The sequence below is a fragment of the Pongo abelii genome, chromosome 1 (genome assembly GCF_028885655.2).
Source record: "Pongo abelii isolate AG06213 chromosome 1, NHGRI_mPonAbe1-v2.0_pri, whole genome shotgun sequence".
Taxonomy (NCBI): Eukaryota; Metazoa; Chordata; class Mammalia; order Primates; family Hominidae; genus Pongo; species Pongo abelii.
In genome coordinates this window covers 33,339,808-33,357,638 of record NC_071985.2, presented here as the reverse complement: position 1 = coordinate 33,357,638, position 17,831 = coordinate 33,339,808, and the positions used below count along the sequence as shown (strand labels likewise).

The 17,831-nt window shown below is 36.7% G+C and overlaps 1 protein-coding gene and 1 long non-coding RNA gene across 2 annotated transcripts in view; one reads left to right on the top strand and one right to left on the bottom strand.

Annotated features, from left to right (window-relative positions):
* USH2A (usherin) overlaps positions 1 to 17,831 on the bottom strand; it is an 827,758-nt gene that overhangs the window by 459,502 nt on the left and 350,425 nt on the right. The window contains exons 23-24 of the mRNA XM_024239307.3: positions 9,344 to 9,474; positions 1,295 to 1,421 (exon numbers count right to left, since the gene is read on the bottom strand). Of these exons, the coding sequence (XP_024095075.2) occupies positions 1,295 to 1,421; positions 9,344 to 9,474 (258 nt within the window). The remainder of the gene's footprint in view (positions 1 to 1,294; positions 1,422 to 9,343; positions 9,475 to 17,831) is intronic.
* The window catches only part of LOC134761592 (uncharacterized), an 83,455-nt gene that overhangs the window by 41,883 nt on the left and 23,741 nt on the right, over positions 1 to 17,831 (top strand). The window lies entirely within an intron of this gene.

Below are 17,831 nucleotides of genomic sequence, written 5' to 3'. Positions count from 1 at the left end.
ACATTCACAATATAACCAGAATCTGAATACTTCTTATTATATCTTCAATTATCAACCTGGTTCAGGTCTCCATGATTTCTTGTCTGAATTATTACAGAGTTATCGCAGAAGCCTATTAACTGATCTTTATGCCTTCACCCTCATTCCCCTTAAAATTTATTCTCAACAGAGCAGCTAGTGTGATCCTTTTAAAGAAAGCAGTCATATAATGTCATTCTTCCCTCAAAATCCTTCAACAGTTTCCTTCTTTCAGAGTAAAAGCCCACAAGGTCCCATATAATCTGATCCCTAATGGCCTCTGTGACCTTATGTCATGTCATTAGCCCTTTCACACCCTCCTTCCCACACTGGCCTTCTTCTTGGTCCTTGACACGCCACATGTAGTGTGCTCTCACCTCAGGGCCCTGATACTTGCTGTCCTCTCAACCCAAAGCATCCTCTTCCTGGATATTTACATGGTTTGCCCCTTTGTCCCTTCAGGTCTCTGCTCAAATGTCACCTCATCAGAGAGAGCTTTCTTAACAGACACACACACACACACACACACACACAACTTTCCCTCTCATCTGGCTTTTTGATTCTCAGAATTTATCACCACTTGATATTTGTTTAAATTTATTTATTCTGTATTTTGCTGTCCATTCCTCCCACAAAATGTAAGTTTTACAGTATTCTCTTTGCTCCTTGTATCCAGAGTGCCTAGAACAATACCTGGAACATAATAGGTACTGATTAAAAGTATATATTTCCTGAATAATTTAATAAAAGCCTGCATCATTATACAGGTACAGTGATCATGTTATAATTACATAAATGTGGCAGATAGGGTAGGCTGGAGCAAAAACTAAACTTAAATGTGAAAAAACAGGATGTGTGTCCCAAGAATGCTTCCTCTCAACTGTGTAAGTTAGGAAAAAATATTTACTTTTTTCTCAGCCTGGTTTCCTCATCTCCAAATGCAGACAAAAACTGCTTTCCTCTACTGTATGTGTTTTTTGGAAGTCAAAAGTAACGTGAGAGAACATAAGTAAAGGTCCACACAAATTGTAAAGAACTGTAAAAGACATAGGTGACTTCATTGTTATTTTTTTCTTTACCGAAGACCTTCATGGATGAAAAACTGGTTGCCAGACTTCATCCTTTTAGGAGCATCCCAAAGGCAAATTCAACAGCAATATAGATGGAATTGAGTAGAAATGATGGTGAAATAAGAATGTAGGAACATAAACAACAGAAAAGTATGGCAACACCAACATATCAACAGGGCTATTTATACATATCAAAAAGTACTTACCTGTATATATCCCATCCAGAGTGATTTGGCCAAAAGCCTGATGCCTAATAGCAATTATTTCATGCCATTTTCCATCACTATATTGTTTACCATGATCATTAGTTGTAGTTACTTCCACTGGTGACCCCTTAAGGGAATGAATGAATAAATAAATGTTTATACATGCATATCTACACATAAACACACGCTTACATATTTGTTGTAAACCAATTTACAAGTTTCAAACCCTAATACAAGCACGCATGCATTTCAAACAGAACTCAAAATCAAAGCTGATGTCTAGCATCATTCTGGCTTTCCTGTGATGTATTAATACTTCCCTGTGTACCAAAGTGTACAGATCTGGAAAGGTCTCATCTTTGCAGTAAGAATTTCTTACAAAGCCACTTGCATTTTCTGATGAATATAGCTATTCATCAGAAGGGTAAAGAATTTTCTATTCAAAAATTTTAGACTTTAAGTTTCACTGCGTAAATATGAAAAAGAAGAGAAGAATTTAAAACTAATAAAATACCACTCTCAAAATGAGTTCTGAAGATAGAGAGATGTCAGACAAGTCACTCTTATTTTCACAAAATTATCAATAACAAACGGGGATGACATTCACCTTAAAAACTAGCCAGTTGTGATACATTAAACATAAGGGTGGAGTTAAATGTAATACACAATGCTTTGTAGTTAAAATCCAATAATTATAGTTCTGGCTAAGGTAATCATATAATAGTTAAAAACATGTTCCTAAGTGATAAGACATAGGAAATGGCAGATATTAAGAACAGAATTTAGCAAATAGGAGGTAAGAATAAAAAAAAAAACTGAGAAAGAGAAATAGAAGAAACACCTGCCATCTCACTACTTTCGAGAAAAGTAAACAATTTTCCAGTATGTTATAGTAGCCTTGGTTACCTACAGTAACGTTTTCTGTGTTAAGTGAATAAGACTAAGTGAAAGATATCCCGACTTTGTCACCAACAGCTACTAGTACTACTATTGAAGAAAAATAAAAATTACTCTAAAACTTCTAAATGGGAATGAATTTTCTTCTTAATAAAGTTGATTTACTTAGCAAGAATAAAGCTCATTCTAATAAAATCTTTAAAAATTAAAAAAATAAGATTGGGTAAAATATTACCAAAACACTTAATTACCAGAAAATTTCACCAAACTCTAATAATTTTGCTATGCTGTTTTTTTCAAAAAGAGAAAATTGATAATTGTTTGATGTAGTGGTGCTGAAGATGTATATTGAAAAACATACAATGTTAATCGTACCATCTTTAGTATGATTTCTGCTTATCTTTCTCTGAAATGGCTTCAGTGATATAACATGCCCACCCTACACATTTAATTGGCTTCTGTCAGGCCTCATAAAGAGCTTGACAACATGTATGACATACAGAATTTCATGTTACCAAAGTAAAAAAAAAAAAGCTTTTAATTTCCCATGCGTATGAGTGGGTTGTCTCTCACATGGACAATAATCCCAACTTTTACAGACAACTCCATCAGCTAGAAACATGACCATCTGGCAAGGTCTAGTCTTTGTATTTTTGTAGGTTGACTTTCCTTATATCTGTTTTGTCTACACACCCTTTTATTTTCTTCAACCCTATTTCAACATTTTAATATTTTACAAACACACATTTCATTATCGTAGTTTAATAATTAAAACCAGAACTGGTGTCGTGCCCAATTAATGTGCCCTGGTAGCATGCCCATTAGTTTTTCCATTAGTGAATTCAACAATACTAATGGGATTACTAGCATGGGATGCTAATTGGGCGTGACATAAGAAACTGGCTTACTTCTTAGCATACCCTTGCTAATGATGAAATTAATGAGCATTTTATTAAATGCTGTCTCATCAAAGTGTACTTAGCGTTAAAATTGTTACAAACGACGCTGCATTCTAAAGATCAGGTGTCTGAGTAAGTGGTTCTTCATATTTTGTTTGGCAACAATCTGAAGTATTAATAGTTCTCTACATCAGAAATCACATTTACTGGAGACAAATTCAAGTACATTACCTACAGCCTCGGCATGCCAAACTCACTTTATATACTTACAGCAATTTAGAATATCATTTTTTGAAGATTATTTTAAGATTACTTCCTCCAACCAATGTTAAAAGAATAATTCTGTGATGACTTCTGGTGTCATATTATGCATGTTGTTCTTTCTACTTGGAACATATCAGACACATTCAATAGATGCTATTCGGAATTGTTTTAAAGCTTTCATTTTCACAGCTTCCTTCCAGGTAAGCCCAGAATATGATGTGAATTTCCTGTTAATGTCACTGAACATAGAATATTTAAGGGATAAACATAGATCATTACTGGTCACTAAAATATTATCTGATCAAGTATATCAAAGATTGAATTTAATTAAGTGAAGAATGGGAAAATTATAGAAAATTGTTGGAGATAATAAAAACTGTAATTAAAAGTTGTAGTTAACTTTTCTTTATTGTATGTTTTAACAATGGCAAGTGTCCAGTTTGTAGTATACAAACACATTTCCAATTTTATGTACTATGAAGGATCTCCCTTTCCCTAAACATTTATTCAATAGAATGCTTTGGATAGTTGGATGACAAACCAAATACATTTTTATATCTATAGCCTCTATATTGTCTTAAATTGTTATGTAAGGAATTTAATACTCAATTTTATTAAGATATTTTAAAAAGAGCAAAGTATACGATGACTTCAAGTTATTTTATAAATATGTGCTAGATAATTACTTTAAAATTCCCTGAAATTCTCTTCATAATTCAAAATTTGGCTATTTTGAATGAATTCAGTAAAAATAATTTAAAAATAAGCATCTTGAAAAATCAAATTATCTGAAAAACAGACAAATTTGAACAAGGCTGGGCATGGTGGCTCATGTCTGTAATCCTAGCACTTTGAGAGGCCAAGGTGGGAGGATTGCTTGAGGCCAGGAGTTCGAGACCAACCTGAGCAAAACTGCAAGACTTTTTCTCTAATTTTTTCAAAATAAAAAAAAAAAACTAAATATTTGTGTTATCATTACAAAGCTAGATGTTGTAACCCAGAAAAATGGATAATTTTCTTCAGTTATGAGTAGTATCTTACCAACAGTTATTGAGTCAGTCAGCCAGGTAATATGTCAATGGTCATTTATTTACTGAGCATCTACTATGTTCCAAAGACTGTTCTAAGTCCTGAAGAAGTATCTGTGGGCAAAAGATTCATAGACTTTGCCCTCACTGGATCATACGGTCTGATAAGAAAGACACACTAAGTACATAATTACTTGTGTGATGAGTATAAAAAGTATCCACTAGATAATCTCGTCCTCATTTAAAGATTAAAGGAGAAAAACTGGCTTAAAGTGGTACCCAAAGTATTTAAAATATAAATAAATGTAATGCCAATAGAAGGCATATGAAATAAACTTCTATACTTTTTTAAACCCAGGGTAGCTCTAACTTCATACAAGAAGCTGCATTGATATTACTTGGGAAAAAGAGAGCAAATAAGAGAAGAGTATTCAAAATTTTCACCATCCCTCAGTTTTAACACTTCTTTGACTAAAAATGAGTGGGGCTTTCATTATAAATTTAGAAAATATGTTTAGTACCTGTTTTAGAGTATAAATTCATTGGAAGTAAGGAAGGACACAGTTCTTGCTAGCATGAGCTCCTTGTTTCATATATAGATAGCATCATGACCCTTGAGCACTTAGTGTAATGCATCTGATTACATTTTCTCAGCTAGATCCTAAGGCCATCCTGCTCAACCCATATCTTGTATTTTAAAAAATAATTGTCGCTTTCCTGAAAACTCAAGCAGCTTTTACCTTATGGAGAGAGATTATTTCAGATAAAAATTTACTTACTAGACATCATTAAACCCTCCTCATTCCCTTTAGCCCCCAACTTGGCTTTAACAATTTTTTTTTTTTTTTTTTTTTAGCAGGGTCTCGCTCTGTCACCCAGGCTGAAGTGCAGTGGCTCAGTCTCAGCTCACTGTAACCTCTGCCTCCCGGGTTCAAGCAATTCTCTGCCTCAGTCTCCCGAGTAGCTGGGATTACAGGCACCTGCCACCACGCCCAGCTAAGTTTTGTATTTTTAGTAGAAACGGGGTTTCACCATATTAGCCAGGCTGGTCTTGAACCTCTGACCTCATGATCCATCTGCCTCGGCCTCCCAAAGTGCTAGGATTACAGGCATGAGCCACCATGCCCAGTGGCTTTAACAATTTTATTAATACTTGGCTGGCACCTGCAGACTATGTATACAGCTTAGGGTTTGGCTATACAGGCTAGGGACAGAGCAACTGGGAAAACTAATAGCAGTGACGAGTACTCCAAGCAATTGTGTGAATGAGAAGGGTAAGGGGGTGGAAATGATGGGCAATACCCTGTGAATATTTCCCTGAGTTCTGTTACCATGCTTTGCACCAGCCTGTCCAGGTGATCACTGCAAAGAAGATGAAAACAACTAGACCTGCCAGATGAGTTTCCTGGCAGCCATTCTCAGTTAAGCAGTTTGACCCCTTTACCCTCCTATCCTACAGAGTCTTAAGGTATCGCATCCTTTAGAAATAGCAACACCACATGTCAAAAAAGACAGCAGTCATGCTTCAGATTTGGGGAAATCATTTTTGGATTAATTCTCCAATGACTGTCCCATGTTTGGTAGAGGGGTGGCTACAAATACTCAAAATCTGTGATGAACAACCAATGGCCAGAATTCCAATGCGTGTCATTCTCTTCATTTCTGTGTTCCCAGTGCATAGCTGTGAAGTCCAATAAATTCTTAGCAAAGTTTCATTGAATGAAATAATTCAGTGCTATTCAAATAATTGGATTCAGTGCTAGTTCTATCCCTAAACCACTCTATGACCCTAGTTAAGCCACTTCATCTAAAGCAGGGATGAAAACAAAATCAACCTCAAGGGGCTACTTCAAGAATGAAATGAGATCATTAACAGGAACTCACTTTGTATACTTTAAAGCTCTATAAATAAGTGGTCCTGTGATTAGTTTTTTTCCATCTGGCTTCTTCTTAAATATCTCCAGATACTAACAGGTTGAAGGGGAAAAAGCAGAGCCAGATTTTTCTTTCTCATTGACAGTCTTCTATTTTACTGTACTCTCCCCTTTCTTTTTCTGATTTTTGTTGATTTTTTAACTTAGCATTTGCTCTCTTTTTTAACTTTGTTAATTTGGATGTCCTGAAGAACACTTTTTATTAGTAGTAACTTATTTTTCTATAACATTTAAAATCAAACATTTGCCCTATTTATTTTGTGAAAACAAAACGTCAGTATAATCTATTCTCTTATTCCACCCACACTCCGCCACTAAGCTGGTATCTTCAGAACTTTTAATTCACTCATCTTTCCTCTCCTTCAATTTTTACTAATTTTAGCAACAAATGATTATTCACGGTTTTTTTCTTGCCCTTGCTATACTTCTCTTCTATTTCAAAGATTCTTATTTGGCACTGTAAAACAGAGTTCTATTCACTCTATCATTAAATATTTAGGCATATCTTAATATTGCTAGATTTATTGTTCACTGATGCTTCTTCTTTTTATATTTCTGACTCTGTTATTTTTCCTTTTGGCTAGATTACTTACTGAAATATTTCTTTCCAACCTGGTGTAGAGATGAATTTTTTTTCTGAATTTATGGATATCAACAACCATCTTTCTTTCATGTTCAAAAGCAGTATAGCATTGTAGCGAAAATCATGATCTTTGGAGCTCCATTGCTTGTGTTTATAACCTGGCTTGGTCACTTATTAGTGTTGTGACTTGGGGAAAATGAACTTACCTGCGACCCAGATTCCTCACCTGTAAAATGGGAATATTAAGAGTATCTACCTCACAGAGTTGTTGAAAAGTTCAAATGAGTTTATGTGCGTGTGTAGGTGTGTGTGTGTGTGTGTATAGGCATATGTGTGTATGTAAGTGTACAAATTGATGTATAGAGAGACCACTTAGAATAATGCCTGGCACAAAGAGGTCTCATAGAAGTATTAGCTTTCCTTAATCTTGACAGGAAATTGATGAGTCTTTTCAATGGATTTATACTAAATTCCCTCTTAAATCAGATATTCTCTCCTATTTTTTGTTTCATCATTTTATGTTATCCCTCTTTTTCTTGAGCATGTGCTTTTTGTTCTCCTTCTGATTCACTTCTTAGCGACAGTAGTAGTACCTATCTTTCTTGTTTTTGTCACATTTTTATGTATTTTGAGAGATTTCTTCAACTTAATCCTCTGACCTACTAATCTGAGGCTCAAAGTGTCTCTCCTCTAATTAATCTACTTAAAGTTTTCAAATAAAAAATAATATTTTCCATTATGTAATTGAATCAACTTCAGCTGATTTTTTTTAAATTTAATTTTATTTTTTTCAGTTGCCATCTGTCTTGCCTTCTGTGATAGCTGCTGCTTCTTCCTTTCCCTCTGGCTGCAGGATCTGCTTAGGTGTGATGCTATTTCCTTTTGCTTACTCAATGCCCACCTGCTGGCATCCTTTAAGAAGCTGCGTTACTAGGGGACACTCAGAAATCTTTGTGTCTGAGGACCTACTGTGCACCGGTCAGGGAGTTAGCAGACCCTTGTCAAGTCATGAGGAGGGAGCCTTTCTGTCCCTGGTCCTTCGAGTGGCCACTGTGTGGCTCTCCCAGCTTCATAAAGCAGGAGGACCTTGGCCTTTTTTGAGTCTGGCAGGGTCCTCAGATACACTTGGTACAATAGGCCCTGCCGTTTCTCTCTAAGGTCAATGGATCTCCAGGGTACATGAGGCTGAGATCCTCAGTCAGATCACTCAGTCCATGATCCTAGACGCAACCTGGATACAGCGGGTGAACGTTGTGTCTGCTTTACCAATAAAATGTAAAACATTTATTTGGTAAGCATAATGTGTGATTTAGATCATCAGTTTTAAGTTGAAGAACTGAGAAAATGGAAAGCTAATATATTTTACTTAGTCTTACTCATTTCTCAACTACTCACATGCCTAATACAATACCTAATATCAAATGCTCACTGATATTTGTTCAACTCAAGTGAAGACAACCGTTCAGTGCTTTCCCACTGCCCTTAGGAAAAATTCAGATCCTCACATTTGCTTACAAGGCCTTAAATGACTTGGTTTCTACCCAGCTTTTTAATCTACCACCTTTCCCTTTGTCTCTGTTCCCAGCCATAAGAGATTCATCTCAGTGTACTGAATGTGCCATGTTCTCGTCCACCTCAGGCACTTCATATTTGCCATTTCCTTAATATTTGCTGCTCACTTTGCCTGGAAACTTTATGCTCAGCACCTTCCCAGGTGGAGATCAGTATCTCCCCTGTACTGCCCCACCTGAAATATACACCCTCAAATACAGACATATGCTCTTGTCCTGACCAACTTTTCTTCATTGATTTGTATCTCAGTTAAATATCACATTTCCAGAGAGAATTGACAAATCAGATAACAATTTATTTCTTTATTTTACATTCCTATAATACATAGCATCCTAAATCTTTATGTTGACACAATTTATAAACATTTTAAATTGGTTATTTTACTGTATCCTTTGCAGATTGTTTCACAGGGGCGTGGTCATATTTAACTTTAAAACTATGGTAGTCTGCAACGCCCAGTACAATAGTACCCGACAGCCACTTAAATATTTGCTGGTGAAACAATGGAAAAAGAAAGACAGGGAAGGAAGAAAAGGGAACATGATTTTTTTGCTATTAAGAAAAATAAAAATAGATCTCTTTAAATTTATTTAAAAGTTTTAATCTTCATTATAAGGGGGCATTTTGGTTGTTAAGCACATCGATTCTCAGTCGGACCATGATGGTTTAAAAGTTAGCTCTGCTATTTTAGCTGAGGGTAAGTCACATTACTTTTGTAAGTTTCATTTTCTTGATTGGCAAAATGGGGATAATAGTAGTACTTACCTTACAAGGTTTGAATGAAGATTCAGTGTGAAAACAGAAGCATTTACCTCAGTACCAGGCACCTACTAAATTCTTAAAAATATTAAATTTTATGATTTCTCATTTACCTGAGGATCAAAAAGAAAATAAAGACGTCCCTTCTTCAACTGAAGTGCAAAATACTCTTCCTGATTGCCAGGTGATGCTGCAAAGACAATCAAACCTTCAGGCACTTTTGTTCGAAAGCTGGCCTTAATGCCTGGTAAGACAAGTGTGATCAACAAATCAGTGCTGGGGTTTTGTTGATTCTTTCTGATAAATGTACATTTACTTTCATTATTATTTATGATGTAGTGAGTACAGTCAGGAAATTATACACAGCAATATACTCGCATGGTCTAGGCCATTTGGTTTTAAATATATCCCATTTTAAATGCCATTCAGTGCTTGGAATCTTATGCCCGTGTTCCTGCTAATCAATATATAATGAAGTTTAAATTTATGCAAAACTCATCAGCCTAAAAAGACATATTGTCAACCCAAAATTGGATACTCAGGGTATCAATGTGAAAACATTATCAGAGAGTCATAAAAATAAATGGGTTTTTGACATGAGTGAAAGAAACACAGAGGGTCTTGCTTAAAATATTTATGAAGTTTAAAGAATCGGTTCAGTAATAGAAGTTAATATTGGAAAGACCTGCCATGAAGTGGCCTATAGAGGTAATTTCCTGAAACACCATCCTATAACCAAATGGTTTGCAGCCTTCAGAATTTTGGGATCTTTACTGACCCTTTAGAGCACATACTAGCCCTGCATAGCATAGGATATACAATGCTCTTTTCTCATAGAAATTTCCACAGCTTAGGGAGCAGAGGCAATATGCAACAGCCCCATGAATGATGCCTTCCCCCTACCATTACATGTCCCCATCTCCAGCCCTGTGAATGATGCCTCCCCGGTACCATTACATGTCCCCATCTCCAGTCCTATGAATGATCCCTCCCCACTACCATTACATGTCCCCATCTCCAGTCCTGTGAATGATGCCTTCCTCCTACCATTACATGTCCCCATCTCCAGTCCTGTGAATGATGCCTCCCCGGTACCATTACATGTCCCCATCTCCAGTCCTATGAATGATCCCTCGCCCCTACCATTACATGTCCCCATCTCCAGTCCTGTGAATGATGCCTTCCTCCTACCATTACATGTCCCCATCTCCAGTCCTGTGAATGATGCCCTCCTCCTACCATTACATGTCCCCATCTCCAGTCCTGTGAATGATCCCTCCCCCCTACCATTACATGTCCCCATCTCCAGTCCTGTGAATGATGCCTCCCCGGTACCATTACATGTCCCCATCTCCAGTCCTATGAATGATCCCTCCCCCCTACCATTACATGTCCCCATCTCCAGTCCTGTGAATGATGCCTTCCTCCTACCATTACATGTCCCCATCTCCAGTCCTGTGAATGATGCCTCCCCGGTACCATTACATGTCCCCATCTCCAGTCCTATGAATGATCCCTCGCCCCTACCATTACATGTCCCCATCTCCAGTCCTGTGAATGATGCCTTCCTCCTACCATTACATGTCCCCATCTCCAGTCCTGTGAATGATGCCTTCCTCCTACCATTACATGTCCCCATCTCCAGTCCTGTGAATGATGCCTTCCCCCTACCATTACATGTCCCCATCTCCAGTCCTGTGAATGATGCCTCCCCGGTACCATTACATGTCCCCATCTCCAGTCCTGTGAATGATGCCTTCCTCCTACCATTACATGTCCCCATCTCCAGCCCTGTGAATGATGCCTCCCCGGTACCATTACATGTCCCCATCTCCAGTCCTATGAATGATCCCTCCCCCCTACCATTACACGTCCCCATCTCCAGTCCTGTGAATGATGCCTTCCTCCTACCATTACACGTCCCCATCTCCAGTCCTGTGAATGATGCCTTCCCCCTACCATTACATGTCCCCATCTCCAGTCCTATGAATGATCCCTCCCCCCTACCATTACATGTCCCCATCTCCAGTCCTGTGAATGATGCCTTCCTCCTACCATTACATGTCCCCATCTCCAGTCCTGTGAATGATGCCTTCCTCCTACCATTACATGTCCCCATCTCCAGTCCTATGAATGATGCCTCCCCCCTACCATTACATGTCCCCATCTCCAGTCCTGTGAATGATGCCTCCCCCTACCATTACATGTCCCCATCTCTAGTCCTGTGAATGATGCCTTCCCCCTACCATTACATGTCCCCATCTCCAGTCCTGTGAATGATGCCTTCCTCCTACCATTACATGTTCCCATCTCCAGTCCTGTGAATGATGCCTCCCCCTACCATTACATGTCCCCATCTCCAGTCCTGTGAATGATGCCTTCCCCTACCATTACATGTCCCCATCTCCAGTCCTGTGAATGATGCCTTCCCCCTACCATTACATGTCCCCATCTCCAGTCCTGTGAATGATCCCTCCCCCCTACCATTGCATGTCCCCATCTCCAGTCCTACCATTACACGGCCCCATCTCCACTCTACTCAGTATCCCACGTACTCAGCACATACTATGGAGCTCTTGCCCCATGTAAGACTTTTTGCTTAATGTATTAAAACTGGTAAGAGACACGACCTCTGTTTTCAAAGAATTTCCAGTTTAGTTGAAAATATTAAATGTATAAGTTTTAACAAATTATCCTGTGAGAATCAAATAAGAGCTCAAGACCATATATGAAAATCAAATAACATCTCAAGAACAAAATAGTGAATAATGAATGAATACTGATTTGAGTAAAAATACAGTCAGCCAGGATAATAAAAAATTAAAGGAAGGAGATCTTCCTTCAGGCTGGGCTGGTAACCAAAAGTCCTACATAGGTGGGTGGTGGTTAACTCAGGTTCAATAGACAGCAACTACTCCAGAAACCATGTCTTAAAAGAAAAACTTTAGCTAGGATTTGAAGGCAGGAAAGCAGATATCATTTGGTGAACACTGGACTGTCATTTTTTCAACATACATCTGTGGAACACTAAAATTTGTTGAATAGTACTCTGCTACACAGCAAAGAAGAAAAACTAATAAGCCCGTAACTGACATTGAGTTCTAGTTGAGAAAAAAGACAATTAAAAAAAATGTAATGTGATGTGATAAATGGTATAGGGATACATACAAAATACCTGATTAAAAGAAGTTGAGGACAGTTTTAGAGAATATAATACTTCAGCTTGTTTTCAGAGAATATGAAGGATTTGGCAGGAATTGTACAAAGGCCCAGAGGTATGGAAAGTTTGAGGAAGGCTGGTTGTGAGGGAGGGAGTTAGATAAATCTGGAGAAATAGGTGAGACCACATCTGTACAATCTGGCTTGAGAAGTTTGTATAAAAGACAAAGATGAAAAAGAATGCTGTGTTCTAAGTTATTTTTAGAGTACCATTCCTTTAGTCACAGCAAAGGTTAACTTTAGGATACAAGCTTTAGACTTTCCAAGAAGGCAAATCAAATTTATCCTGGCCTTCTTGACTTCTGCATCTCCGTCTTCTATGTTTTATGCTCTTGGCCATTTTCAACAAACTTGTCTTAGTGATTTTTATATCTCATTGTTACACACTCTCTTCTTCTCTTACTCTGGCCTGCTTGAATGTTGTGTTCTTGCTGTCAGATTCAGGATGCAGTCCTTCCTGGCAACTCTTCCACTCCACAGAATAGAATTGTTTGCCCCAACAAATTGCTTTTCAGTAGTCAAACACACTTGGACTCCTGCTAGTAGATGTATTGTTCTCTCTCATCTCCCCTAACAAGTGCACTGAAATGATTGAGCCACCCATTTGGAACTTATCCCATCAATTAATGGAAGAAATTAAAATTTGAGTGGAGAGCAGGAATAGAATTTTCAAAATTGAGACTAAGGCAACAAAATTGATGATGAAATGTAGAGACGAGACATAACTTAGCTACACAGAAAAGAGGTGAGTGCTGTGCTTTGGGAGAATAAGACAAGGACAGACAAGTAAGTGAATTAATAATTGAAAGGATAAACTCTATACATATCAGGAAAGGCACATAATGATATGAGGTGATGGTGTGGGGCAAAATGGTCCATTCTTTTCACCAATTATTGAGGAAAATGGGGTATTAATAACAGAAATAGAAATGTCAGATAAGGAAGGAAATCTGGGGTTAGGAATTATCTTTAGTTTTAGGCATACTGAACTTATGATGCAGAAAACTCTGTCTGCCATTTGGAAATGAGAAACTAAATCTTAGAAGAGAAGACGGTGCTAGGAAAATAAATTGGCAATCACCTATCAAAAGCCATGTCTAAGAGACAGATTGTAGAGAAAGAACAAGAGCCTTTAATGGAAATGTCCACATTTAAGAAAAGAAAAAAACAAGGGCAAGAATAAAGTTACATCAAGATAATATTGTAAAATGGAAGCCTATACAGGAAGGAACTTTAAGGAGGTAAGGTTAGTTAACTGTGTAAACACTTCCAATAGGTCCAGAATAATTAGAACTGAAGAAAAGCTTATGGAGCTGGTAATGACATAATCTTTTTCAGTTGAGTAGAATGGACGGACTCTTGACTGCTGGGTGATAAGGACTGAGGAAATGAGTGAGTAGAAGGTGGGTACAGAACACAAATTAGAAAAATCTGATAGAGAAAGAAATGGGAGACATAGAAATTAATTATTAGGGTAGACCAGGTAGATAAAAGGAAGCATCTACCAGCAGAAACATAGACGTAAAGTCTGGTCTACAACCTGGGCAGAGAACAATTATATTTCTACCAACTCTTTTCTTCTCTTAAGCTTCTCTCCTTATGGTTCAGAGTAACTCTACTTGAGAAATCTTATCTTTCTGTCACCATTTTTTATGTGATATTTGGTATCATATATTATAATAAAACCTATTCCTATAAAATTACACAGCTTGAGGTTATTTCACAAAAATAGCTACAATTTGGAACATGAAGAGAGCAAAACTCTCTACCAGTGTGTTGGAGTCATCTATGTGGCAGTAGAGAGGAGAATAAAAACAAGGAATTGGGTGTTGGAAGATATCAATAATTGCTCAATCTGGGAAGACAACTGCTTGTCTTTAATTCAAGAGAAATCTGATGAATGAAAATAAATCAGTAAGAATTACAGGAATATTTAGACAAGATATACTTGAGAATTTCATAAAAATTATGCACTATTTAAGAAATATGTAAATTCATGTGTTTTTCTAAAATATATTATTTAATTTTCAAGTTTTATGCTTATATGAGAAAATGCACTGCTAGTGCAACTAAAATATAATATTTTACACAGATCAAGGAAAATTTCTTAAGAAGGGAAGCTATAGTATAAAAAAAGGCAATTGGATTTGATGGTGTATGTGAGACTTTCCCACAGCGTTTTCCAAATAATTTAATCTTCTCATTTTTCTCTTTACATTGCCAAAATAAATAATGAATGATGGTCTTTTGTGCAAAATCTATGACAAAATTAAAAATGCACACGTTCACTGAAACATCATATTCTTGACAATTAATTATTGCCATAGATATAGATAAATTCTATCTTTTGAGCCAAATGCTGAAATCATGTAATCAATTCTTTAAATGAACTAAATAAAAAAGAATACATTTAAATATAAACATAACATTTTGATTAACATATAAAACATTTTAAAGAAAATATTACTGACTACTACCGTAAGACAGAATGGTAACATGCATAACTATTCAACATTATTAACACTCTCTTTTCCTATAAGAAGATTATGTACTTACAGATTCCCAACTATTGACTTAGGCTTAGTGATATGACTTGTGTTGGCCAAAGAAATGAAAGTGGACATGTGGTGTGCGCAGGAGAGCAGAAATTTTAATACAGCTGTGTAGTTGAACTTGTCTTCCTCTCTGCCTCATGAATGTGTTTTCATCCCGGGCCCAGGAATAAGAAGAGCTGTGGATCAGAGCCCAGCAGTGCCAAAATATTTTTGCTTTTAATGTTTGTGTTAAGCTGAAACACTGACTAAAATGGGCAGACAAGTGAAAATTATACTTTTCTCACTTTCTGAAATTTAGACTTTGATTTTCAAAAAATGAGACAGGAAATGTTCTAAAGTTCAGTGTTTTGGTTTCTAGTGTTTAAATAATAGAGCATTTCATGCATCTCTATATTCATTCATTCAGGAAATATTTAAGGAACACATACTTTGTACAAATGGTATACATGAGATGTGTAAAATAAACTTACATCCATGGCCTAAAATTCTAAATATATGAAAAATCCAAGTTCTACATGGAAATATTTAACTTTCAGGTAAGAGAGTTTACAACTTTAAAATTTAATCATAAAAATCATACACTTTCGGGGCCATGGATTAGGCAAAGAATTCTTAAACAATAAATGTGAAGCTATAACATAAAGGGAAAAGTTGATAAATTAGACCATGTTAGAATTAACAACTTTTGGCTACCAAAAGGTATGAATAAGAGAATGAAAAGACAAATGACATAGTGAAAGAAGATATTTGCAATATGTATATCTGATACCAAGATACATAGCCAGAAAAAAAAATATGAAAAAGATGGTCTGTATCATTACTCATCTGAGAAATGCAAAATGAAATGCAATACCACTAAATATCCATTAGAATGGCTAAAATGAAAAGGAAACACGAAGTGTAGCCAAATATGTGCAACTACTGTACATGTGTGTATATACACATACACACACGTATATATTACATATATTTTTATATATAATATTAAATTAAAAAGTAAAATGTTAAATTAGAATATATAATGTAATAATATCTATACATGCAACATTCATAAACTACTAGCTGGAGCGTACAACCTCTTTTAAAAACTGACAGTATTTATCAAGTTATACTTGTGGGCCGGGCACAGTGGCTCACGCCTGTAATCCCAGCACTTTGGGAGGCCGAGGCGGGTGGATCACGAGGTCAGGAGAACGAGACCATCCTGGATAACACGGTGAAACCTCGTCTCTACTAAAAGTACAAAAAAATTAGCCGGGCGTGGTGGCGGGCGCCTGTAGTCCCAGCTACTCGGGAGGCTGAGCCAGGAGAATGGCGAGAACCCGGAAGGCAGAGCTTGCAGTGAGTGGAGATTGCGCCACTGCACTCCAGCCTGGGCGACAGAACGAGATTCCGTCTCAAAAACAAACAAACAAACAAAAAAGTTATCCTTGTATCTTTTGATATGTGTATCTTTTTATCCAGCCATTCTACTCCTGGATCTATATCCAGCCCCACCCAAATGCATAGTGTCAAAAGATATACAAGTATGTTTACAGCAAGACCTTTCATTACACCTTCAAACTGAGACATATACACGTGTCACTCAACTGTACAAACAACAGATATAGCAATGAGAATGAACAGCTATATACATGAATCGCACAAACATGGATTGTGTAAGAGACACTAAGAACACAGGAATATATACTGTATGATCCCATTTATATCAAGTTCAAAACCAGACAAAAATCCATGTACGATGTTAGAAGTCAGGATAGAGGTAATCCTGGCTTGGATTTACAAAGGGCACAAGGCAGGCCCACTGGGGGCCCAGTAGTGTTCTATTTTGTACTGTGGGTGCTGGGTACACAGGGCTGTCCAGGTTATAAAAATGGGGCAACCTGTACACTGCTACTCTTTGCACTTTTCTGTATGTATGTTAGACTTCAACACAAACATTTTTCAAAAACCAAATGTGTCTCTCTTGAACTAAGAAACATAAAAAGCCGTCCAAAAGCCTTTATCCCAGTCAACTTAACTTTGTTATTGCAGGTACAGGAAAATGTAAGACATTTCAAAATCATTGGAAATTGTCAGGTAATAGCCATACAAAGCTATTGTAAGAACAAAAAGAAATCAAGAACTAATACATTTCAGCTGATGGAAATTTTGCCTTCCAAAATCCAAATCAAGAGAAGGAACCTGTAATACAAGTCCCTAGTATGAATGAAAAAGCTGCTAAAAGGTTACTATAGATTTTTCAATCTTTTATCAGAAATTTAAGTTCTTAGAATTGACATGTAGAATATATTAAAAAATCCTACAACTCTATTAATAAAAAGCCAAGCAACCCAATGGAAAATGAGCAAAACGTCTCAACAATCACTTGACTAAAAATTCTGATATGCAAATAACCAAGGCTCACAAGAAAGATGTTCAGTGTCGTCATTCATCCAGGAACTGCAAATTAAAACTACAATGAGACACATCTCCATACTCACTAGAATGGCTAAAATTAAAAACACCAAAATCTGCTGAACAGGTGATGCAATGGAAAATCTCATACATTGCTAATGTAAAGGCAAAATTAAACAATCATTTTGGAAAACTGCTTGGCATTTTCTAAGTTAAACATACACCTAGCCTAATACGGTCTTTGACTTACCTTTTCATTTTCTTAATATTTTTGATGAAGTTGAATTTATCGTTTTTTAATGGTTAGTGCTTTGTTTGTACCTTGTCTGAGAAATCTTTGCCAACACCAAGATGATCAAGATATTTTCTCATTTTTCTTCTAGAAGCTTTATCATTTCAGCTTTTATTTATCAGGTCTATGAAACCATCT